Raw genomic sequence first — 24,699 nt, 5'->3', positions numbered from 1 at the left:
CCTCTAGTGGGTCTGTTCTTCCATTGGGATAGGAGATATCCAAATGGTGATGGTGTTTGGTACATTGTAAGGTGTGATTTGATCATTGCCTGGAAGTTGCTTGAATAGTGTGTGGGAAAGTTCTTCTAATTTTGGCACAGTCCCCCAGGTATTAGCTTGCCTAGTACGCCAGCTTTGTGTCCTCTGCAATCTTGGAGATATAGCATTCTGTTTCTTAAACTAAATCGTTAATATATACTGTGAATAATTGGGGTCCAAGGACTGAACCCTGTAGTACCCCACTAGTCACTCCCTCCCATTTGGAAGATGACCCATTTAACTCCTCTTTTGTTCCCTGTCTACCAACCAGTTCTCTGTCCGTATCAGTAGATATATTTTAATTTTGCATGCTAATCTCTTGAAAACTTTCTGAAATTGCAAGTAAATTACATTATCTGCTTCCTCCTTAGTTATATGCTAAATATCAGTAGACCTGTCCAGCATAATTTCGCTTATGTAAATCCATACTGATTCTATCCAATCTTTTCAAATGCTCGGCCATTAAATCTTTTATAATGGACATTAGCATTTTCCCCACTATTCATGTCAGGCTAATTGGTCTATAGTATGCTGTTTTCTCTCCTTTTTTTAAATGATGGAGTTATATTAGCTGCCTTCCAATCCATAGGGACTGTTCTAGGATCTATAGAATATTGAAATATGACCACCTATGCAGCTATTATTTCTAGGGCCACTTCCTTAGTAGTCTGGGATGTAGATTATGGGGCCCTAGAGATTTACTAGCCTTTAATGTCATCAGTTTCCCTAACACCATTTTCCTACTAGTACCTGTACTGAATTTTTTCTTTCAGTTCCTCCCTCTCATTGGATCCTGTGTTTCCCAACATTTTTGAGACGCTATAAATGTCCTCCTTGGTAAAGACAAAACCAAAATGTGCATTTAATTGGTCTAGCATGTTTTTGTTTCCAATTATAACTTCCTCTCTGACTGTAAAGTGCCTACATTCGTATTCACTCCTTTTCTCTCTCATATCTACAGAAGCTTTTGCAATCAGTTTGTGTGTTCCCCACAAGCTTACTCTTGTTCTCTATTTTTCCCCTCTTAATCAATCCCTTTGTCCTCTTGCCAAAATCTAAACTACTCCCAATCCTCACGCTTACTGTCTTCTCTTTTGGCTAATTTGTATGCACCTCCCTTGGTTCTAATATTTTGCCTAATTTCCCTTGTTAGCCATGGTCAGGCCACCTTTCTCATTTTTATGTTTGTGCCAGACAGGAATGAGCAATTAGTGTAGTTCCTCCATGCACTGTTTAAATGTGTGTCAATTCCTATCCACTGTGATCTTTCCGGACCCTAGTCTCAGAATCAAAAATTTCAGTCTCCATCTTAATGAAGAATTCAACAAAAACCGGGTTTCACTGGAATCAAACAACCAGTGACAACAACGCCAGTGCTGATGTAGTGTGATGCCATTAATTTCATTAGAGGGAAAGGACTGGTGGTGGTTTAACCTGGGGATCGCCATACCTTAGGTAAGGGAGTGTTTAGAAGACGAGCCCTTTATGGCTACCTCAGCAACTTTCCAAGTGTTGTAGTAAGTGATGAAAGGATTGACTGAAAAGCATCAAAGGCACACGTGTTACAATAAGAGTGTTGAGCTTAGAGGTGAAGTGTTACCCTGAGATGTACAAAGGAAATAGTTATCTGCTGTCTGGAGATGAGAAAAGAGATACTGAGAAAAGAGATCCATGCAAGCTGTCAAGGAACTGAGTTGAGTCTAAGGAACACTAGAGAAGTGTTCTACTGGTCAAGAAAGAGAGCTCGTCATATGGAAAATACAACGTTAGCTGACTCAGAGTCCAAGAGTAGCTGTGAAGTAGATGAAAAGGAAGAAAAATTGGATAGCCAGGAGCAGCTAGAACAGATGAACTTGGTGTTTGTGGGAAATATTCAAGACAGAGTGAAGATTTGTTATTACATATTGAAAAATGTGCTGTTCAATGCTCTTACAATCCCTCCTGTAGTCTGGGCTTGCATTGAACAATTATGTTTCGGGTTAATGTAATTTGGTTAATTACTTCCTGTGTTATTTGTTGATTTAAGATTTTCTATATTGTGATAGGTGAAGAGTGGCAGTACCATTAACTGACTTAAACATAAGTAACCAGTACCTAATGCTAGTAAGAATCTATTGAAAGTTTAGTATACAGAAACCGAGCATCAGTCATGTTTATGAAGGATAGATTGATGAAAAATAGTAAGAAATTGGAGCAAATCGCAGGAATTATAAAAAAACATTCCTGTATGACGTGTCTTCTACATCAAATAGCAGTAATAATTGTGAAAGGGAAGTTGAACCTGTGAAGTCAGAGTAACTTGGAGAGTTAAGGGACAACAACAAAGTACTAAGGGAACAAGGTTATAGTAATTGTAAATTCAGTGGTGTTTTACTAAGAATACTTCTACATTTACATCAATAAAGCCATTTAGCAGACCCTAGAGTTGCATTTGTCGTCGGATGTGTTAAAAAAAAGTTTACTAAACTAATAGCTGAAATAAATAGATTGGTTTATGAGGAAAGGCTAGGCCTGTATCTTCTAGAGTTTAGAAGCGTTAGAGGTGACTTAACTGAAACATAAAAGGTCCTGAGGGGACTTGACCAGATGGATGTCAAAAGGTTGTTTTCACTTGAGGGAGAATAGAGAACTAGTGGTCATAGCTTAAAAATAGGGGTTTTCCCATTTAAGGAACAAGGAAGCATTTTTCACGTGAGGGTTCAGAGTCTTTGAAATTCCCTTCCCTTAAAAGTTAATGAAGCAGAGTCTTTAAGTATTTTAAGGCAGAAGTGGGTCCAATTCTTGATTACGAAGGAGATAAAAAATTATTGGGATATGCAAGAATGTAGAGTTGAGGTTAAATTTAGATTGAGTGGAGTAGGGTTGACGGGCCAAGTAGTCTAACGTTGTTCCTTGTTTGTATCTTTTCTGACTAAGTGGTACAAACCATCCAACAGTTGATGATACAAGATAGAAATACTCAAAAGCTGAAAAGCAGCTTTAGACATGCTGGGAGTTTGAAAACAAACTGTCACGTTTCTGATTTCTGAATTTTCAGTCATTACCAGTATTCATTGATACACAGGTAGTTCTGGGATAACGTGCATTTCGGCATTGCGATTTGGCTATACCGTCACTGAAGAATTAGGAAATGGTGTTTTTGAGAACACTTGCCTTTGATGGCAATAGTGATCAATTGCTTCACATGCTTCGTTCTGCTCATATATCAATGTATATACGCTGTTCTGCGCATGTGCTGGTGTTAATGCTGTTCCGCGCATGTGTAATATTGGTGCCTGTCTTTGTACATATGCGATGTCAGCACAGGCCTTCATGCCATTCTGCACATGCGCTTACATTAGCTGCCAACAGAGCAGCTTTCTGTGAGAGCTGCTGTACAGAGAGCAGTTTTCTTACATTTTTTAAATGTGTTAAATTTACTTTTGTTTAATTAATAAATATGATTTCAACCTTCATTTATGCTGTGCTATACTTTGCATTTGACGTTTGGTCATTTTTGAGCGATTGTGAGTGATATTATTTGCAGGTTTGCCCCTAATTCCACTTTTCCCATAGGCTCCATTATTTCTATTAAACAATTTTCTATTATGTGAGGTTTCGCTGGAACTCAACTACAGTGTTTTAGGAGAACTACCTGTATTGGAGTAAACAGCTGTTTTTGAATGATGATGGTCAAATGATGCTTTCATTTATTCTATTAATAAGGATTTTGCTTTGGTTTAAATAGTGATGTCACAAGAAAGATACGTTATCTAAATAGAACAAAGTTCCATTCTATTATGGATGCATCTTTTTTAATAACTTATTTTTTCTAATCAATCTGTTCAGAGATGTCATAGTACACTTCCTGTAACAGGTGGGACACTATCACTGCGTCACAAGAGGGCCCCATTAAAGGGTGCATAACAGTTTTAATTATATAGATACCAAAGCTTGTGAACTTTCACAAAAGCAAAATGCTACAGATACTGAAATAAAAGTAGAAAATGCTGGTAATGCACAGCAGGTCAAGCAGTATTTGTGAAAAGAGAAGTAGAACAGATGCTTTAATACCTTTCATTCAATGATTGGAAATATTAGAAATGTAATGTGTTTTAAACAGTTGAAATTGGGATAAGGCATTTTAAAAAAAGCACCTGGACTCAGCAAGATGGCAGCGATTCTGTAAAACTGCTGTGGACCGCTCTGCCTCACAGCCAAGGCATACTGGTGTTTTTTTGCCACCCCTGGCCAATTTATGTGGTGGAATTATTAGTTTAAAACCTTACAGAACACATATTTATTAATATTTGGGAGTGGGAAGGATGCTGAAGGGAAAAGGAGTGAGCAACAGCAGCAGGGAGGACACTTCCCTGCAGCACCTGCTGCACCAAAGACTGCAGCAGCAGCAGCCTCTCCTGAACCCTTCAGGGACCTGACAGACACTCAAGAATTGGCTGCGGCGATGGAGAGATTTACCTTGAAAGTTGTAACTGTAATTGAGGAGATCCGTGGGGAAATTCGTGCCCAGGTCCAACCAATTGCATCCATGCTGCAGAAGCATGAGCAGGATATTCAGGGCCTCGAGGAGAGGCTGGAGGAGGTGGAGGGTCGAACTAAGGCCTCAGAAGCTGCGATGGAATCCTCATGCAGTCGGATCCAGTTGCTGGAGCGAGAGGTTGTGGGTCTTGTGAGACCATATCAACGACCTCAAAAATAGAGGTCGGAGGGTAAATCTCCAAATTGTCGGGCTCTCTGAAGGTGAGGACGGTCTGCAGCCAGTCAGTTCCTTGAAAGCTGGCTGCCGAAGTTTTTGGGCCTTCACGTAGATTCTAGCAGGCTGCAGATTGAAAGGGCTTATTGGTTTACAGTGCACAGGTCAGGGCCAGTGCAGCGCCCTCGCCCTGTCCTAGTGCAGTTCCGCTCATATGCCGACAAACAAAAAGTGATAGAAGCTTCTCGATTATTGGGAAATGATGTGCAGGCACTGCTGTATAAAGGGTCAAAAATCATGTTTTTCCAGGCTTTCTCTGCAGCTTTAGTTTGAAAGAGGAAGTCCTTGGCTGAAGTTAAAAAGAGGCTGAGGACCCTGGCTATCCAGTACTCCATGAGATACCCCGCAGTGCTCCATTTCAGCCACAAGGACTCAGTTTATACATTTGACTCAGCGGATAAAGCTAAAAACTTTGTCGACACTTCAAAATAGACGGATTGGCCTGAAGAATACGGTTAATGTTTGTTCTCTTTTCCTTCTTTCCCCAAGTTTTCCCTTCCTTTTTTTTATTCCTTCCCCTAATAATTTCTTTGTTTGGAAAGGGGGGGGAAAACCTTGCAATAAGTTGTTCCTTTTTTTTAATAACTGGATTTTCTGATAGGAAATTTTGTGAATGTTCTTTGTTGTCTCCCCCTTTTTTGGTTTGTTCTGTTTCTCTTTTAGTCACAAGTAGGGGTGATATGAAGCCAGGGATGGGTGGAGTGCTCATCCTGACTTGTTCTTTTTTTCTGTTGATTTAAGAATCATTTTTTTTTCTGGCCTAAGGCTGGGGCACAGTCCGGGTTTGAAGGAGCTGTGAAGGAGGGGATGGGTAGGATGAGTGCCCCCTATGGGCAGGGGGAAGAGTCTTCCATTCAAGGTTTAATAGTTGGTTTTCTTTGTAGTTTTTTGGTAGTTGCTTATAGTTATGATCGAGTAGTTTTTGTACATATAGTTCTTCAACTTTATTTAATTGTGCTCGGCGCTTTGTAAGCAGGGTTCTCCCTCCGAGGGGTTCAAGGGTCTTTGAAAGGGGATATGGCTAAGTGTCCTATTAAATGGTGCACCTGGAATATTAAGAGAAGTCATTCACCTGTTAAAAGGGAAAAAGTGCTCTCTAGCCTTAAGAGGGAAAGGGTTGATATCGCTTTGTTGCAGGAAACCCATCTTGATGATGGGGCACACCTGAAATTACAATAGGGGGTTTATGACTGGGTATTCTTTTCATCCTTTAATACTAAAAGTAGGGGAGTGGCGGTACTTATTCAGAAAAATCTTCCGTTCACATTCTTAGAGCAGGTGAAGGGTGAGCAGGGACAGTTTGTGATACTTAAAGCCCTGATACATGGGGAGGAATATGGCATTTTAAACGTCTACTGTCCTCCGGCGCATCTCCTCAAATTTTTGATTAGTGCTTTCTCTAAGTTGAGTGCTTTTAGAACACGGCTCATTATTAAAGGGGGGGATTTTAATTGTCCTTTGGATCTGACAGTGGACGCGTTGCCTTGTGGGCCCCCAAATATTTCTTCGCAGGCCAAGCAGGTGGTTGACTTATGCGAGGAGTTGGGACCAATGGATATTTGGAGATGTCTTCACCCTACTGGCAGGCACTTCACCTTTTTTTCAAAACCACATAAATGACACCTCTTTCTGGCTCCCTCAGCCCTTCTGGATTCGATTGTGCGTTGTAAAATTGGGAATATAGCTATCTCCGATCACGTGGCGGTATATTTGGAGATTAAGGCCAAGAGTGAAGGGCTAGGTTTGCAGCACTGGCGTCTGGACTCTTTTCTCTTTAAGGATTCCAAATTTGTGGAATACATTTTGAAGGAGTTTCAGGAATTCTTTACTATAAATTCAGGCACTGCTAGTAGTCCATCTATGCAATGGCATACTGCTAAGGCCTTTGCTAAGGGATTAGTTATTTCCTATTCGGCTAGCCAGAAATGACAGAAGGAGGAACAGCAATGTCTACTTGAGACATCATCGAAAGCCGCCGAGACGGCACATTTTGCATGGCCTTCGGTGACTAAGTTACAGCGGATCACGGCCCTCTGGGCTGCCTTGAATTCAATACTGATACAGAATGCAAAGAAAGAACTTGCTTTTGCTAGACAAAGGCTGTTCGAAAATGTGGATAGGCCAGGGAAGTATTTAGCATACCTGACTAGGAAAAAGCGTGCTCCCCAATCCATTACTGCAATCGGAGACAGCGCCAGGGTCCTAACAGACGATGCTAAAAAGATTAATGAGGCTTTTCAGAGCTTTTACTCTGAATTGTATCGGTCGGCTGAGAGGACAGGAGGGCTAAAATGGAGACCTTTTTTAAGAACCTGGACCTCCCAGGGGTAACTTTGGAACAGGCCTTTCTCCTTAATGCCCCCTTGACAGTTCAGGAAATACAGGAGGCAGTTAGGCAACTGGAAAGAGAGTGGGAAGAGAGAGAAGCTAATATTTCCTTAATTCTTAAGAGGCGGAAGGTTCCTGAGGATTGTGCCTCATATAGGCCCATCTCTCTCTATTAAATTCAGATTTCAAGATTCTGTCCAAGGTCCTGGCACTGAGATTGGAAAAGGTGTTGCCCCAGATTGTTAAAGAGGACCAGACAGGCTTTATAAGGGGCTGTAGGTCCTCTAATAATATTAGAAGGTTGCTGAATATGGTCCAAGTTTGTCAGCAACGATCGATTCAGGGTTGGTGATTTTCCTAGATGCAAAGAAAGCATTTGACCGGGTGGAATTACCTTTTTTTAATGTCTTAGAACAGTTTAGGTTGGTGAGTCTTTGCTAGGTGGGTGGAGGTTTTATGTCTCCATCCTCTGGCCGTGGTCGTCATCAACTGGGTGAAGTCTGGGAATTTTAGGATTGGTAGGGGTAGTTGGCAAGGCTGCCCCCTCTCACCGTTGTTGTTTATGTTGGTGATAGAGCCGCTGGCAGAAGCCATTCGTCAGCAACATAACCGCTCCGGAAGTGGGATAGAGGGCACACAAGATGACACTGTGTATGCGGAGATGTCCTTCTGTTTTTATCGAACCCAATGACCTCTGTACCCCATTTGATGCAATGTATCAATTCATTTGGGGCTATTTCAGGATATAAGATTAACTTTGCAAAATTGGAGGCTATGCCTTTGGGGATTCTCAAGGATGTGCCAGAAGTTGAAGGTGGCCCTAAGTTCCCTTTTAAGTGATCAAGGGCAGGGTTCCAATACCTAGGTATTTTTATTACCCCAAGTTTGATCTGTTATTTTGGACTAACTTTGCTCACTTGCTCGACAATATTAGGCAAGATCTCCAGAGATGGGAGGCTCTTCCAATTTTATGGCTGGGCCGAATTTCTCATTAAGATGAATGTTCTTCTTCGTTTGCTTTATTCCCATGCGTATGCTTTCTAAAATGTTTCCTAGGTCAAAGCTGCGGAAGATTATGGAATGGTTTGGTTCCTTTGGCATCTTGGGTGGCCCCTCATCAAGCTTACGAAATTGCAGTTGCTACGTGGTGGTGGTGGTGGTGGGGGGGTATAGGAGTTGATTTCCCAGACATCAGGAGGTATTATTGAGTTCCCCGCTGTCCTTTGTCTGTGATTGAGGGTAGGTAGTGATCCAAACTCAATATGGCTGGATATTGAGGCCTCGCAAGTCAAGTGCCCTCGTTATTAACCTGTTGTTCATAGATAAAATGAGGACAGTTATGGACCACTGCCGGAACCCCATTGTCATTCGTACAGTCAAGGCATGGAGGGCGATGCGTCAGACTGAGGGTTGCTTATCCAAGACTTCGCCACTTACACCTATAGATGCCATGTCAGGGTTCCAACCAGGGATGATGGACTCGGGGTTCAAACTATGGGCAGTGAGAAGAGTTTCTAGTTTGGGGGACTTGTTTGAGGGGGGAGGTTATGATGTATTTTGAGCAACTGAGCCGCAAATACAGGTTGTCTAGTAGAGATCTTTTCTGTTTTTTTCAGGTTAGGGATTTCATTCAGAAGAAGATTACGCTTCTCATTAAGCCCTATAAGCCCGAGACGGAGAGGCTGTTGCTACGTCCCACAAGCACCCTTTTGGTTAGTGCCCTCTATCGCCTGCTGGGTGGCAGGGCCTGGCAGGATATTAACCAGTTATGAGGTCTGGGAGCAAGAGCTAGGACTGGAGATCTCTTCTGAAACATGGGAAAACGTATGGGAGAATGCTTGAAAGATCTCAATCTGTAATAGGACATGCGTTACGCAGTTAAAAGTCCGACATGGCTCATCTGGGACCATGCTGTCTGGCCAAGTTTAAAAAAGGGGCATCTTCAGTGTGTCCCAAATGTAAAATAAGTGTAGGTGCTCTTACCCATTGCTTCTGGACGTGCCATAGGCTCTATGTTTATTGGAGCGCTGTGGTAGGAGAGATTTGGAGGATATTGAGGACTGAATTCAAAGTAGACCCAATATCTCTCCTCTTAGGTCTACCAAATTTACCATCTTTAGATGGGTATGGGAAGAAACTATTTAATCTTGCATAGTGTGCATGGAAGAATATTCTGATGAACTGAGTCTCTGACAACCCGCTGGGCTTGCTGGGATGGCAGAAATTAATTATGGAGCACATTTCCTTGGACTTTTTTACAAACATGGTACAAACATGCCGAACACAACTAAATGAAGTTGAAGAGTCGAAGAACTATATATACAAACATGGTGCACCACACAACAGACCATTTTTATAAGACATGGCAGCCCTACTTGAGTTATTTGGAAATAGATTTGTCAGTTATCTTAACTAGGGCATTTGTTTAACCAGGATGGCTAGGTTTGTCAAGCCCTGGGCCCTGGATGAGGTCTCCTGAGTTAATACGGGTATATATATATATATATATATATATACACACAATGCTCCCGTTCCTTTGTTAGGGAACTCTGCGCCAAGCATAGCTGTTCTGTACTTTGTGGGTTTTTTTGATCTATTAGTTATTTCCTTATTATTGGTGTTGCTTTGCACAGTGTTAGGGTTTGTTTTGTATTGTAGGGTAGGTTAGTAGTTAGCAGACAGTAGTTGTATTGTAATTTCTTTTTTCTTTTTATTATACTGGTATTTGTTATTGATTGTATTTTTCAATAATTTTATATGTTTGTAAAGTTTAAAAAAATTGCTAATAAATATATTTACAAAAAAAAACCCACCTGTGATGGGGTTGCATGTGGGAGATGTTAACTGACAAATAGCTGGTGTTGCAGAGTTGGGCTATTTTTTTACACCGAATAGTCAGTGTGTGGAATTTACTGCCCAAGGAAGTGTGGATGTAGGTACAATAGCACTGTTTAAAAGACATTTGGATAAGTACATGAGAAGGAATGATGTGGATCCAAATGCAGACAGGTGGGGCTAGTTTAGTTTGGGAACATGGTCAGCATGGACTATTTGGACTGAAGGGTCTGTTTCCATGTTGTATAACTATAACGATAGAAATAAAGTCATAGAGATGTATAGCACAGAAAGAGACCTGTCAGTCCAATTTGTCCATGTCAGTCAGATATCCTAAATTAATTTGGTCCCATTTACCAGCACTTGGCCCATATCCCTCTAAACCCTTCCAATTCATAATACCCTTCCAGATGCTTTTTAAATGTTGTAATTGTACCAGCCTCCTCCACTTCCTCTGACAGCTCATTCCATACAAGCATCACCCTCTGCTTGAAAATGTTGCCCCTTAGGTCTATTTTAATATCTTTCTCTTCTAACCCCAAACCCATGCCCTCTAGTTCTGGACTTCCCCACCCTAGAGAAAATACCTTGTCTATTTATCCTAACCAAGCCCCTCATGATTTTATAAACCTCTATAAAGTCACCCCTCAGCCTCTGACGCTCCAGGGAAAACAGGCCCAGCCTATTCAGCGTCTCTCTTTAGCTCAAATCCTCCAACCCTGGTAACATCTTAGTAAATCTTTTCTGAACCCTTTCAAGTTTCACAACATCCTTCCTATAGGAGGGAGACCAGAATTGTGCACACTATTTCAAAAGTGGCCGAACCAACCTCCTGGACAGCTGCAACATGACTTTCCAAAACTCTTGTACTCAATGCTCTGACCAATGAAGGAAAGCATACCAACGCTGCTTTCACTATCCTATCTACCTGAGACTCCACTTTCAAGGATCAGAGTAACTGATGGAGTGCTTGTAACAGGTAGATTTATGCATCCCAAGAGCTACTCGTACTTATGACATCCCAGAGAGGCCATTAATGAATTTTGGATTGTACCTCTTCACTCTCTCAGAAATGAATTCATTTTATTATCAACTCTATTCTGGCTAACAGTTCGACAGGTTGATATGGAAGAACTACCAGTGAGTTTGTAGAATAACCAGAAGTACAACTGTGTATTAGGTACAGTATTCAAGTGAGAATGACCGTCTTATCATAAGTGCAGAATTTAAGTGGATCGTAAAGGATTGGGATGTTGGGCACTGTGCATCATCTCTACATTATATCCCCAATTGAATGGAAATACTAAAGTGACAGTGAATATTGCCAGAGGAATTATAATGAAATTGAGCAAAATCCAGCACAGACTTGTACAAGACAACCCATGTTGAGGGCACAGGAAATATTCAAGCTCATAGATTAATGTCATGCCATATCCTAACCATTCTACCAATCGTATAAAAGCTACTGCTATCAGGAAGCATAAGACAATCAAAGTGAAAAAGCAAAGCCAAGCCACGGGCAGAGCTGAAGAGAGAAGAGATAGTCAGACTGAATGTTCAATGCGGTTAACGAGTTAGCCTGTGTAACAAGTTGTCATCTGTAAGACCAATTATCACTTCAGTTGTATGCAGTACATGTTGAACAACCTGATGCATGCCTGTAGTTGCAATGATCTGCATACAACTGGAGAAGCTGTTCCTTGATACAGGCAATTGATTAGGAAGATGTGTCACATCTGCACAGAGAATGAGATGACCATCAGTCCCATAGGTCCACAAACCAATAATTAGCAACAACCAATACCATAGAAGCCATACTTGCACAGGGATGGAAAATCACCCAAGAAACTGGCAGTTGAGTGGAACATCAGCAACACATGCATTACATTTGAAGGCTGTCATAGTCATACAGCACGGAAACAGACCCTTTGGTCCAATTCATCCATGCCGCCCAGATATCCTAAATTAATCTAGTCCTATTTGCCAGCAGTTGGCCCATATCCCCCTAAACCCTTACTATTCGTATACCCATCCGGATGCCTTCTAAAGTTTTGCAGTCCATGCTGAACATAATCCCCACCCACTAGTCCCATCTGCCTGCTCCTGGCCTAAATCCCTCCAAACCTTTCCTATTCATGTACTTATCCAAATGTCTTTTAAATATTGTAATTGTACCCACATCCACAAATTCCTCAAAGTTCATTTCATACACAAACCACCCTATCCTATCACCTTAAAAATGTGCCTCCAGTCTTAAAATCCTCATTCTTGGAAAAAGATAACCACCATTAACTGTACCTATACCCTTCACTATTTTATAAGCTTCCAAATGATTGCCTCACAATCTTCTACGCTCCATCCTATCCAGTCTTTCTTTATAACTCAAACCTCGCATGATTTAAGGTGTTGCATGCAGTACAGAGACTGACAAAAATGAGATCGATTAGAATTAATACACTAATTTTGTTAATGAGTAATTTTCTTTGCTATGCATGGAAATTGAGCAACTTTGAAAATGATACTGTTTTTTTGCTTTATAGAAAGGGGGATATTTGGAGCAAGGCATTTTATACCTAGTTTCCTGATTGGCTTGATATAATTATGTGACCTCTACAGCTGTATGCCTCCACTTCTGGTGTGTTTTTTTTAAACTTTAGAATGAGCAGCCATTAAACACAACACTTGAAGCAGTGCTAAGTATTGATCTCACTGTTGACCTTTATTTCACACGTTGCTCCATGGCAGGTGGGATGAAACATCTAATGTCGGTTAGTTAGATGTTCACTCATTTAAGCTTCAACTTCCTTTTAGGGTAAGGAGGCACTGCTTGTGTTACTTGTTCACTATAGCCAATCAGTTTTACTTTGCATTTGTTAATATGAAGAGAGAATACAGATGTTCAAGTTTTTTTTGAAACCAGTCTTTTTTTGGAAAAGAATCAACTTTACCAAAGAATAATCACTTTCTCTGATATTTGCAGTGTCAGTTTGATTTGAACATTTTGCTCATCCCATGCAGAGAAAGTTGTGATCGTTGAATTTTTATGGGAAGAGAGTAACGATAATTTGTTTATATCCTTATGATATCAAAAGGGGAAGCCACAACTTTAGTAAGTTTAAAGTTCAATGTGAGAATAGACAACATGCAGATTTCATTGTGCTTTAAATTTGCAGAGTTTCTGTTTACTCTCCTTTTTTAAAAATATATACTATCATCCCATGATGACAATAAGAAGCAGTGCTTTGAATTCATTATGGTTGTTGAACTTCATCCATACACTTTCATGTCATTATCTTCACTCATGCCGAATTCTTGGAAAATGGTTATGGTATTCTAAGTTATTTCACAGTACTGCACTTGTGCATCAGCATTGCCATTGCTGGATGAGGCAAGACCCAAAACAAAGGTTAATATTATGGGGCATTTGTTTACATCAACTTATAAAGCCTTACGATTTTGGCGCTTTTTGTTTTGAAAGAGAGGCAGTTAGTTTCACTCTGCTCTTTACTCGCAGCCCTACAAATGTCGTGTCATGTCTTTGAGTATTCACTCATTTTCCTTTGAAAGCTATTGTTAACTGTTGAACCGCCCTTTTCAGGCAAGTTAATCCAAATGGGAACAACTCACTGCATGAAACAGTTTGTTCATTTCTCCATGGTTCTTTTCCCAATTATTTTTAAATGTGCTTCTTTAAGTTACTGACCACCTGCCTATGGAAACAGTTCTTCATTTACTCCATATAAATCCCCTATAATTTAGAGCACCTCTAATGACTTTACCTTCCCTTTTTCCAATCTAAGGGGAATCCATCATCATCTTTAGTCTTTGTGTATAACTTAAGTCCTTCATCCCTGGAACTATTCTAGTAAATTTTCCCTGCATTGTATTCAAGGTGTCACCAACCTTCTTAAAATGTAGTGTCCAGAATTATTGTTTCAGCAGGGGCCTGTATTCAACAAATACATCAGTTGGATTTTTATTTTCAAACAAGGTTGAATAAAACTGCAAACAGTGCAAGCCCAGCATATTTACATGGTACAACTATTTCGTGACTTTTTCTGGTCTTAAACTAATCAACCAAGATGATTCTTGAATTCTGGGAACATTTAGGTTTTTCTGTTGTATCGGGTATATGTGCAGATAAATTACCTTGTAGGAATAAGGTAACAATAACAATATTGTATAATATTTGACTATAGTACATGTTCCAATTTCATTTTAAGATGGAAATGAAGATGAAGCAGGAGGAGAACTGGGTGAAGAGGAAAATTGGTTTGGAAATGCCTCTGATACTCCTTCTGAAATCTCCTATTTAGATGTGCAAGAACACCTTAATGTGTCACCTGGAAATAAACTACAAGAAGAGGAAACCTCTCCAGAAAGCTCCTTGGGAAGCACAACTCCCATAAGGAACTCCTTGGAGCTGCTAATTTCTGAAAATGAACAGTTCAAAGACACTTTAGACAAACAGGATGCGTTATCACCTGTTCCATCACCGCTGTTGCACGAAATGGGATCCCATATATTACATAAACCTATGAGTAGCAACTTGAGACGTCTGCTGGAGGCTGGTTCAATCAGTGCCAAGCCTGATTTGGGAGCTACAGAAAAAGATGATTCTGCAGTTGCTCTTGGTTCAGCTTTGCCTGTGCCCCCATCATCCACTCATGCACTACAACTAAGTGCTCTTGCCAGGAAGTTAGCTGCTAAGCAGGAGCAAAGTAATAACTTTAGTCCAAGTAACAATTTTATGTGGAATCAGGATATTTGGTTGCAAAATTCATCATCTTGTAGTTTATCACCAGCTTCAGCTACACAGAAACTTAAGGCTGCTGCAAATGCTGTTCGTCTGGACAAAAGTCTTTCAAGGGAAGAGGAGCCAGTGAGATTTAGTCCATACTCATCGCCTTATAACCCCATAGAAAAGCAGTCTGCTAGTTCTGCATTGGCTGCTCTCTCAAAGAAAGTCAGTGAAAGAAGCCTGTCCTCTGCTCATGATCATAAGCGTCCAGGAAGCACTTTCCTTTCTCTGGCCTCAATGACCTCATCAGCTGCACTACTGAAAGAAGTTGCAGCAAGGGCTGCTGGAAATATGTTGGTTGAGCGAAAAGGGCTGATCCCAGGAGACACCTTACAGTCTTTGGAAGTGAAACAAGAAAAGCTGATTCCATCAGTTCCTGTAGAGATGTTGACGCCAACGGCCAAACAGAAGACACTGAAGTCAACCAATAAAGGTACGTGCTGTCAAAAATATGACTTGAAGTTCAAATATGGTTTTCTTTCTTTATTTCTGTATCTTTTGTAAATGGATTTTTTTTTTACGTGCATATGCATTTTGGTATTCTCTAGCTGTACCAAGACAACCTAAATTTAGACATTAAAGGCAGGTGCTTACGTTGAATTTATATTTAGGTAACCAGGAAGTATAATGTTCTATTGACAAGAAGTATTACTTGTGTACCTTTTTTTTAATATTTGTAGTCAGCACATATGAAATTCTGCCATGAGTACTAGTAAACTATTTGGTAATGGGTTGCAATATGGTCCAGGTTTTCCTATCTCAAGTGCTGGAGATCGAGATTTCTTTTTAAAAAATGAGCTAGTGTTGCTTTAAAAAAAAGTATAATTCTATATTATTTTTGATTCCATCGCAGAGTGTTTATTCCCAGAACAAGTTGTCAGATTATTTGTTCAATATCCATCTTTAACCCCTTATTTCCTCCAGATAAGCCTTGGGAACACTGACAATATCTTTGATCTCACAATAACCTCAGTGTCTGTGCCATCAATTCCATTCCCCATCCCAGTCATTGACTGTGGCAAAGCTAGATGGCAACATCACCCTATTTCATTCTTCATTGAGCTTCCAAACTCTGAAAATAATTTTTATTTTCACCTCATTGACCATTAGCCTCTATCTCTGCCTCAGCTCACCTGCTGTTGAAAAATTGATTGTCCCTTTATCATCTCTAGAGTTGATGATTCTAGTATAATAAAAACAAAGAACTGCAGATGCTGGAAATCTGAAACGCAAACCAAAAATGCAGGAGAAAATCAGATTTGGCAGCATCTGTAGAGAGATGGAGAGAGAGAGAGAGCAGAATTAATGTTTCAAGTTCAGTGACTTTGTCAGAACTGGAAATAGATGATATTTATGTTGATTGGTGTTGATGTAAAGAATTGAAAACATGTTGCTCAGAGAGAAAAGGAATAGGCAGACAAAGAGAAACAAATCTTTGGTCTATTTCTTTTTCTCTCCTCCTTACTCTGCATCATCAATATAAAGACGACCCTTCTCCCCAGCTATTTGTAGTTCCAACAAAGGGTCAGTGGGCGCTACACTGCTTGTCTTTCAATCTGTAATTGAGAGCTCATTTTAGACCCTGCCTGTGTTTTAATCTGTACCAAGCCTCATTCATCCACTCCTTGTATTCACTAAAGTATGTTGGTTTGGATCTTCTGCTCATCCCCTCCAACATTCAATTGTTCTGAATGTTTGCTTGTCCATCCTTTTACCTCTCTGCTCCACAATTGGTATCTTTTTAAATGTCAAAGGCCACACATCCTGGAATTTTCATCGAGTCATAAAGATGTACAGTATGGAAACCGAGCCTTCGGTCCAACCCGTCCATGCCGACCAGATATCTCAACCCAATGTATTGCTAAAATGCATTGTTTCTCCATGTTGCTCTTATTTAAAGATATCTTTACCAAACTTTTGCTGTACCAATTCTCACGTGACCTCCTTTGACTCAATATAACCTTCTTTGCTTTAAATTTCTACATAAAAGGCAATCAATAATACAAGTTCTCAGTAAAATCCAAACTATATTCTGATCTAATCTCAATTCAGAGGGCGATCCTTTCTTGGTGCACAGCTTTGGAAAGAGTAGTACTTGGCTGATCTTTGAGCAGGTATGCATATAATACAGAAAGCCAAGGACAGGATTGGACAACTCTGCTGCTTGAGTTTGCATGGAATTTTTTGGGGTCTTTATCTGAATTATAGGCCAGACTGAAGTGTGTTACGTCTGCAGCAATTACTTCTAAGTTTTATTTTCTTCCACAGTTTCCGAGGAAGAGGGAGGAAAATCCTTCCAATGTCCTATTTGTGGTTTGGTTATAAAACGTAAAAGCTACTGGAAACGTCATATGGTGATTCACACGGGGCTAAAAAGTCACCAGTGTCCACTCTGTCCATTCCGCTGTGCACGCAAGGATAATCTGAAATCACACATGAAGGTACAATGAAGCGAGGATGAAATTTTGTAAACCTAAATGTACTGTTTTACTGAGAAAGAGTTTTGCTGATAAAAGCTGATTAGGAATGCAAATTTATTGCTTTTTCTTGTTTACTTTTGGAATACAGTGTAGGTGTTTTAAATAAGTACAGTGATAACTTCAGTAACCGTTGGCAATCATTGAGACTTAAACTTGATCAATTATGAGAACTGAATGATGTGTAGGCAATTCTGTAGTTTGTCCAAAAACAATTAATCTTCAAAGAAAATAGAAAAAGGACTAGGGAGTGAATCATATGGACCTAGAAGAGATGGCTATTTTAAGTGTGGTCCTACAAATAAAATTGCAGAGAAGTTTAAAATATTGATAAATTACAGACAGCTTTTCATTTTAATCTGCAGAATGGAAAATACCAACTTTCAATTTGCAGTTCTGCCATATCATTTTCTTGAAGATATTTCAGGGACCTGGTGTCATGAGCACTAGCTGTTTTCTGTTTTCACTTGAAAATTTGCTGACCACTCACTGTTCATTTGATTTGTGAAGGGATTGTATTTTTTCTTCACATGCCCACCATACCCCAAGTGGGCTGCTACACAAGGTTCAGTGGTTGAAGTTCTGCCAATTTAACAGTCTCTTTCTCAACCCAGCCACCAAATCAGGGTATATTGCTATCCTGGTGGAATATTTTATCAGTACAGATAACAGAAATCAGAATATATTTAAGTTGATATTAAACCTGGGCGTGTAATGGAACGTTCAGTTATGCACTTGAACTAAAATAGACTTCTGTTGCTGGTTTAATTGAAATTTGAATTGGAAATTGAGCCGTTATACTTTCTGTAAAAGAAAGCTAACTTCAAAGTATCAGATTATTTTTAATGTTATTTTTAACATGTTTGCAGTAGCTTCTTGCAATATTTCTTAACTAATTTATGTTTGAGTGCCATAATTTTGACTAATTAGAGTGTAAATTATCAAAGTAAAAATCAATACTAAGAAATAAAATGCTTGTTGTTCAGCTTCATTAAATTATTCAATTTAATTTCCTAAAAAAGGCAATATAATTTTTAACCAACAATTGGGTATAGTTGGTGTTACCTACTGATGGGTGTATCCAAGTGTATATGACATTGGAAGAGTTATAAAAATGTTGAGCAATGTAGATCCTTTAACACCTGCACTCCACTGCAGAAAGCCAATAATTGCACAGAATCAGGAGAAAAGATCATGTGAATAGTGCTAAGTATTTTATCATTAGGGACAGTCACTATGAAGTTGGTTAAAATACAGTATGATTTAACTTGTATAATATTGGAAATGCTGCAAAAGTACAGGACCAATCAGCTGTGTCATAGATTGGCAGAAGTTAGCTTTCTAGTCCCTGAGTTCGTCATCCACTGTTTTCTGAATCTTAAAGTTATTTCCAAAGTGAGAGCATGAACTGAGATCATCTGCACTATTGTCAAGTTGGAGGTTAGAAGGAGAGTTGACTCCCAAATTCTGTTTCAGAGCTGTTTTGGCAACTCTGCTAGTAAGTCTCTCTCAATTTCTGGACAGGATAGTATCTACAGTGCAGACTGATACAACAGTATGGGAATTTGCCTTAAAACACATCTCGGCATTTTCACTTCATTGTTCGCTGATTGCATTATGAATCACAGATGTTAATGTTCGGGATTCATTGCCTGATGTGTTTGCTTTTTTTCTGTAAACTCCAACAATACTCTTCTAAATAGTGCATTCGCTTAGGGTTAACTCCTGTCATAGTCACGTGCAGCAAATCTGTAATCTTTACTGTTTCGAAACCTCAGTGGATGTTAATTGTGATCCTAAAATGAAAAAGAAAATTATGATTACTTAGTATGAACTGCCAGTAAGAAACATGGGTTAAAATTGAAACTTGATTTTGATAGGTAGTTTTGAGTAATATAACCTGTACAGTTTTGGGTAAGCTCCATGGTTTGCATGTAAGTTTGGTTTCCATTCAGTTTTTCTAACCCCACCTTGTAACACTTCCTCCATAACTATTTTCTCTACAACAGATTTGTCTTTTCAATTGACATCAGAGAGCCTCCTGTTCTAATAGTTTTTCAAATAGATATTCTATTTTAGTCAGCACCACAAGGTAAAGTCATGGGTAATCAATTGTACAAGAATTTGAGACAGGAATTGTTGTAGCCTTTTTGTTGAATTAACAGTACATTTGATTCTTTGGCTTATGTGGATTCTTTTGCTAATGAGGCACTCTGAAGGGAGGGTATCTGCATTTTACTTGGGGAAGGATCAGGGAAAAGGTTCATATTAGAAGCTTTTATCATGTTCTCGCGTTCCCTTTTCAAACAACTTTGTCAATCAGCAGGTTCATCAGCACCAGGACAGAGGTGAAACCTTCCACTGTGAACTTTGCCCTTTCACCTCGTCTCGTCATTTCAGTTTAAAACTTCACATGCGCTGTCATCAGCACTTTCCCAGAACAGAGGTGAAGGTCAAAGAAGAGATTACTGAATCTGAGGTCACAAGGACACTTTCTAATGAGACTGCTGATAAGAAGAAAAAGGGAACAGAATTACTTGAGAATACATTAAAAATTCAGGACCGTCTTTTCTATGAAACAAAAGCAGAAAACTACAAGGTATCTGCTATTCCATTGAAATCAGTTAAGGAGGAACCCAGGGATGTGAATGTCATCAGTGTGTCATTAACAGATAGTCATGTGTTTGGCAAAAGACCAGAGGCAATACAGCAGTGTGCAGCAAATCCATCAGAACCCTCTGACCTTGCAGCCAATCAAGATGGCTTTCCCCTGAGTCAAGACATTTCTGCGACAGACTTTCTTCTGAAGTTATCAGGTACTTTATTTGTGTACTTAAATGTTTTTTTCTTTTTCAACTAGTGATAGTTTTTAACCCTCTGAAGACCGTTGCCTCATTTTACACCATAGAATTCCTACAGTGTGGAAGCGGGCCATTCGGCCCATGAGTCCACACTGATCGTCTGAAGAGCATACCACCCAGACTCACCCCCACGCTATCCCTGTAATCCTGTATTTCCAAATACTAATGCACATAACCTGCATATTTCTGGCCTGTGGGAGGAAACCGGAGCACCCAGATGAAATCCACACAGACATGAGGAGACATACAGTCGCCCAAGAGTGAAATTGAACTCTGATCCCTGATGCTGTGACGCAGCAGTGCTAACACTGAGCCACTGTGCTACCAAATTATTCAAATTAAAACATCACAACTATTATTTAAGTGTTTTTGAATTGAAAATTAGTTAATAGTGTGTTTTTCTCCATTGTATTCAGTGAGCTGGGCCATTTAGGAGTGCAGTTAGTGAAAATCTGGAATTGTCTACCCCAAATGGTCATCAGTGTTGGAACAACTGAAATGTTCATGTCTTAGTGAAATAATTTTGTTAATTCAAGTTTCAAGAAAAACTGATTAAAGACTGACAGACATACAGATCAAATGTAATGGAATAGATTTGACAGGTTCAGTGGCCAAGTCCTCTTCCAGTAGGTGTATTCAATTTCCTCCAAGTTCAAAGGCTGAATATTGATAGAATGGTTTAGACCTTAGGGTTAGCAGCAAAGTGGAGGTGTGCACATACTGACTGTGTTTTTAAAATCTATTTACCTACCTTTTACATAAGTTACAGCGGAACATGCTTTTCTAGCTGCAGCATAGATTCATCAAACAAGGAAAGCTTAGTAGCTAGGCATAATCCCACAATCACATTGTATCTTCCAGATTCAAGAGTAACTGGGCTATCTGGTAACTGCAGTACTGTTATTGCCATCAATTGCAGTCAATATCTGCATTTGTTACTATTAGCACTGAAAAAAAACCGTTAGCATTAAATAAGACCTAGGAGTGGAAGTAAGGCCATTCGGCCCATCGAGTCAACCCCGCCATTCAATCATGGCTGATGGGCATTTCAACTCCACTTACCCGCATTCTCCCCGTAGCCCTTAATTCCTCGAGACAACAAGAATCTATCAATCTCTGCCTTGAAGACATTTAGCGTCCCGGCCTCCAGTGCACTCTGCGGCAATGAATTCCACAGGCCCTCCACTCTCTGGCTGAAGAATGGCAGATATCCTCCCCAACTCCCAATCTCTATCGAGTTAACCTTACTTTAAGGAGTTATTTTTAGAGTCATAGAGATCTACAGCTCAGAAAATATCCATTCGGCCCAATGCATCTGTGCAGTCAAAATAAAACCCACCTAACTATTCTAATCCCATTTTCTAGTACTTGATCCATAGCCTGGCATGCCTTGGCTTTACAATGCACATCTAAATAGTTATGAGGGTTTCTGGATCCAGCATCCTTACAGAGAGAGAGTTCCAGATTCATACCACCATTTATTTGTTGACTGATCACCTCTTTAAAATTTTAATGAACCTGTGTTGCAAAAGGGCCTAAGTCTCAATCCAGATTTGAGTTCCTGTCTCGAGGAATTATGATTGTTAACATTGTAAGCAATGAGTCCATCAACAGGATCTCAAACCTCAGCTGTATTTTAATATTGCCCATCTTGTTTTCAGACTTTTTTTTTGTTATGTAATATGTTGCAATGTTCGACGTAACAAACCTTTTTGTTAGACTGCTGAAAAAAACCTTCACTTTATTTCAGTTATGCCTGTCTATATATTCAATGATTGGGAGACACATGGAAGTGTTGTGTATAGCATTCAGAAACTACATCAAAAGCAGAAAAATATAGGGTATGTTGGGTATTCAGTCTGCAGGTTCCAATTTCTGTTCTGTCTTCCAGTTTTGCAATTGTTTTTCTGTATGACTATAAGCAATGTTCCCTGAAAGTTTTGGTGTGCCTGCACAGATTTCATAAGAGATTTTTAAACCAGATTGGAAGTCATACAGTGGAAAGCGATTGAGTATGTACAGCACTTTTAATTTTTTAGTTGCTGCACGTGTGCTTGAATGCACAGCTTAAAGAGAACATTGGTTATAAACATTATTGCTGATTTGTGATGGAACTTCATAAGCATATGAAATAGTGGGATTTTTTTATCCACCTGCTGCTGTTTTTCAGGTTGAATTGATGTGGAGGAAATTATTTATTTGATATCAATTTTCGATAGCTTGAATCTTCACAAAATGTTTTGAATAACTATTTCTCAATTAGGGCTGGTAAATGCTAAAAAACAAGAGGATTGGATAGATTAGTGAACCCAAATTAGTGGAACCTTCAGTATGTGTTGTGTGATTGGGAAGTGAAGGCAAAAAGGCAAACCAATGCTGATGATAATATCTGCTTATTTCTCATATTCATTTGAGAACCTCCAAATTTAAGTCTTATAGGGCCATTATATCTTTCTATATATGGAATAGCACGTGTCTTGATATAAGAATAAAAATGAATAGAACAAACCTGGCATTGAATAATTCATTCCTTATTGGGCTGTGAGGTTGATTGGTCAGACATAGATGCTGGCCTTACAATGATCAGATACTTTGTGCAAGACTTTATTTTCTGAAAATTCTGATAGATTGGGTTGTGGAAGACATGAGAATGCTCTGAACTGAAGATGGTATAGCATGTCAATAATTTAACTGAAGAAGGGTTACATCCAAAACGCTGACTTCTCCACCTTCTGATGCTGCTTGGCTTGCTGTGTTCTCGCAGCCTCTTGCTTGTCTACTAATAATTTCCCAAAAGCAACCTCAGTTGCTCATTGTCTCACAAGGGAGTATTGTACATGAGAAAGTAATTAAAATTCGTGAAATGAAAAGGGTCTTTGCATCAGTAGAAGCTATAATTTCCCAGCAACTGACTACAATGTCACAATTTCAACATCCACCCTTTTCTGAATGTCTGTGATATTTAGTTTGTTCAGAGCCCCTGAAATATTCGAAACATCTGTTTGCAATTACTTGTCACTAATTTATTTATCTTCCCTCTGGTTCTATATTTTGAAATAATAATCTCAAAGAAGTTTACTGTTCAAGAAGGTATTTTGGCTTTTTTTCATAACAAGAACAAGAGGTAAAAAAAAATATTTTTTTTTCTAAAATGTTAGAATATACAAATTAAAAATTTAGAACCTTAACATGTTATCATGAAATAAATATGAGAAATAAAAAGAAACTGTCAATTTTCCTGAGTAACTCAGAAATAAAAACAGAAAATGCTGGGAAAACTCAGCAATTCTGGCAGCATCTGTGGAGAGAGAGCTGAATTAATGATTTTGGGTCAGTGACCCTTGAAGCTGAACTGTTAACTCTACTTTCTCTCCATAGATATTGCTAGGCCCACTGAGTTTTCCTAGCAATTTCTGGTTTTGTTTCTGATTTCCAGCATCTACAGTTCTTTGGTGTTTTTTAACCTGTATATATACCTCCACAAATGGCTCAATGTTTTAACTCCTATTTGGAATAGTCAGCCATACAGACCTGGGGAATCCCAGGTTTGAAATATGTTCTGCATTGAATCCACCATTTTTAGTGAGTGCATTGTAATTGTACTACTTCTTTCCAAACAAGAATGGCAAAGTCATTTGGTTTTTCTGTCTGTGATGTTTGGTGTTGACCTCTGAAGTGGAGATGCTGGGCGGGAACAGGTTTAGGTTCAGCTGATGATGTTCCCTGCCAACATTCCAAAACCATTTTTGTGAAACAAGCTTCATGCTCAGCGACGTGGTAATTCTCCCAACAAGACCGCAATGCAGGAATTCAAGCCATTATTCCACCTTAATTCCAGCCATTGTTTATTAGGTTGCATTGCATGTAATTTTCTGTCTGACTCCCAAAAGTACACTCCTAGTGGGCAAACCTGTAAGTCAATCTTTAACTGTCCATAATATCTTCTTTTGCCCATGGGATCATACACTGAGTTAGCAACTTAGTCATCTTCCTATAAGGATAACCTTTGTGCTTAATCAACAAATTGTAGCATAGCCCATAAGGTAGCAAATGCATTGTGCATGTAAATGAAAACCAAAGCCTATGGTGCTATACTTACGTGTTTTTCTCTTTTGAATTAACAGCTGCAAACCAAAGGGGGTCTTTAACTCCAAAGTTTAAAGCTAAAGATGAACATAAAGAGAAGTTACCGCCTGATCCTATTCTTTCACCGCAGTCTGGATATCTATTTGGTAACAAGTCACCAGTGACACAGGAACCTCCTGAGAAATCAAAGAAGATGTCTGAAGTCACTGCTGCTTCAGAACTGTTCAACCAGGATATGTCTTGTAAAGTAGCATCGGAGCTACTGTTTAAACTGTCAGGTACTCATCTCAAATCTTGTCAGTTTTAAATGTGCCAGTGATTTTTGCAGTGATAAATATCTTTTTATTTGACTTTGAGTAGACATAATTTGGTATGTTATAGAACATAACCTTAAGGGTTAGAGTTAACATGGAATGGGACTGGGCAAAATAAGTATGATTTATTTCCCAGCAGAACTATATTGAGATGTTAAGCTGGCAG

The 24,699-nt window shown here is 39.4% G+C and overlaps 1 protein-coding gene across 1 annotated transcript in view; it reads left to right on the top strand.

Moving 5' to 3' along the window:
• znf827 (zinc finger protein 827) overlaps nucleotides 1-24,699 on the top strand; it is a 138,783-nt gene that overhangs the window by 15,940 nt on the left and 98,144 nt on the right. Inside the window, exons 3-9 of the mRNA XM_072580594.1 lie at nucleotides 4,616-4,747; nucleotides 8,776-8,871; nucleotides 12,652-12,739; nucleotides 14,218-15,228; nucleotides 17,064-17,236; nucleotides 19,599-20,088; nucleotides 24,258-24,497. Coding sequence (XP_072436695.1) covers nucleotides 4,616-4,747; nucleotides 8,776-8,871; nucleotides 12,652-12,739; nucleotides 14,218-15,228; nucleotides 17,064-17,236; nucleotides 19,599-20,088; nucleotides 24,258-24,497 — 2,230 coding nt within the window. The remainder of the gene's footprint in view (nucleotides 1-4,615; nucleotides 4,748-8,775; nucleotides 8,872-12,651; nucleotides 12,740-14,217; nucleotides 15,229-17,063; nucleotides 17,237-19,598; nucleotides 20,089-24,257; nucleotides 24,498-24,699) is intronic.

This window comes from Chiloscyllium punctatum, chromosome 1, assembly GCF_047496795.1.
Source record: "Chiloscyllium punctatum isolate Juve2018m chromosome 1, sChiPun1.3, whole genome shotgun sequence".
NCBI lineage: Eukaryota > Metazoa > Chordata > Chondrichthyes > Orectolobiformes > Hemiscylliidae > Chiloscyllium > Chiloscyllium punctatum.
This window is presented reverse-complemented; position numbering and strand designations above follow the sequence as displayed.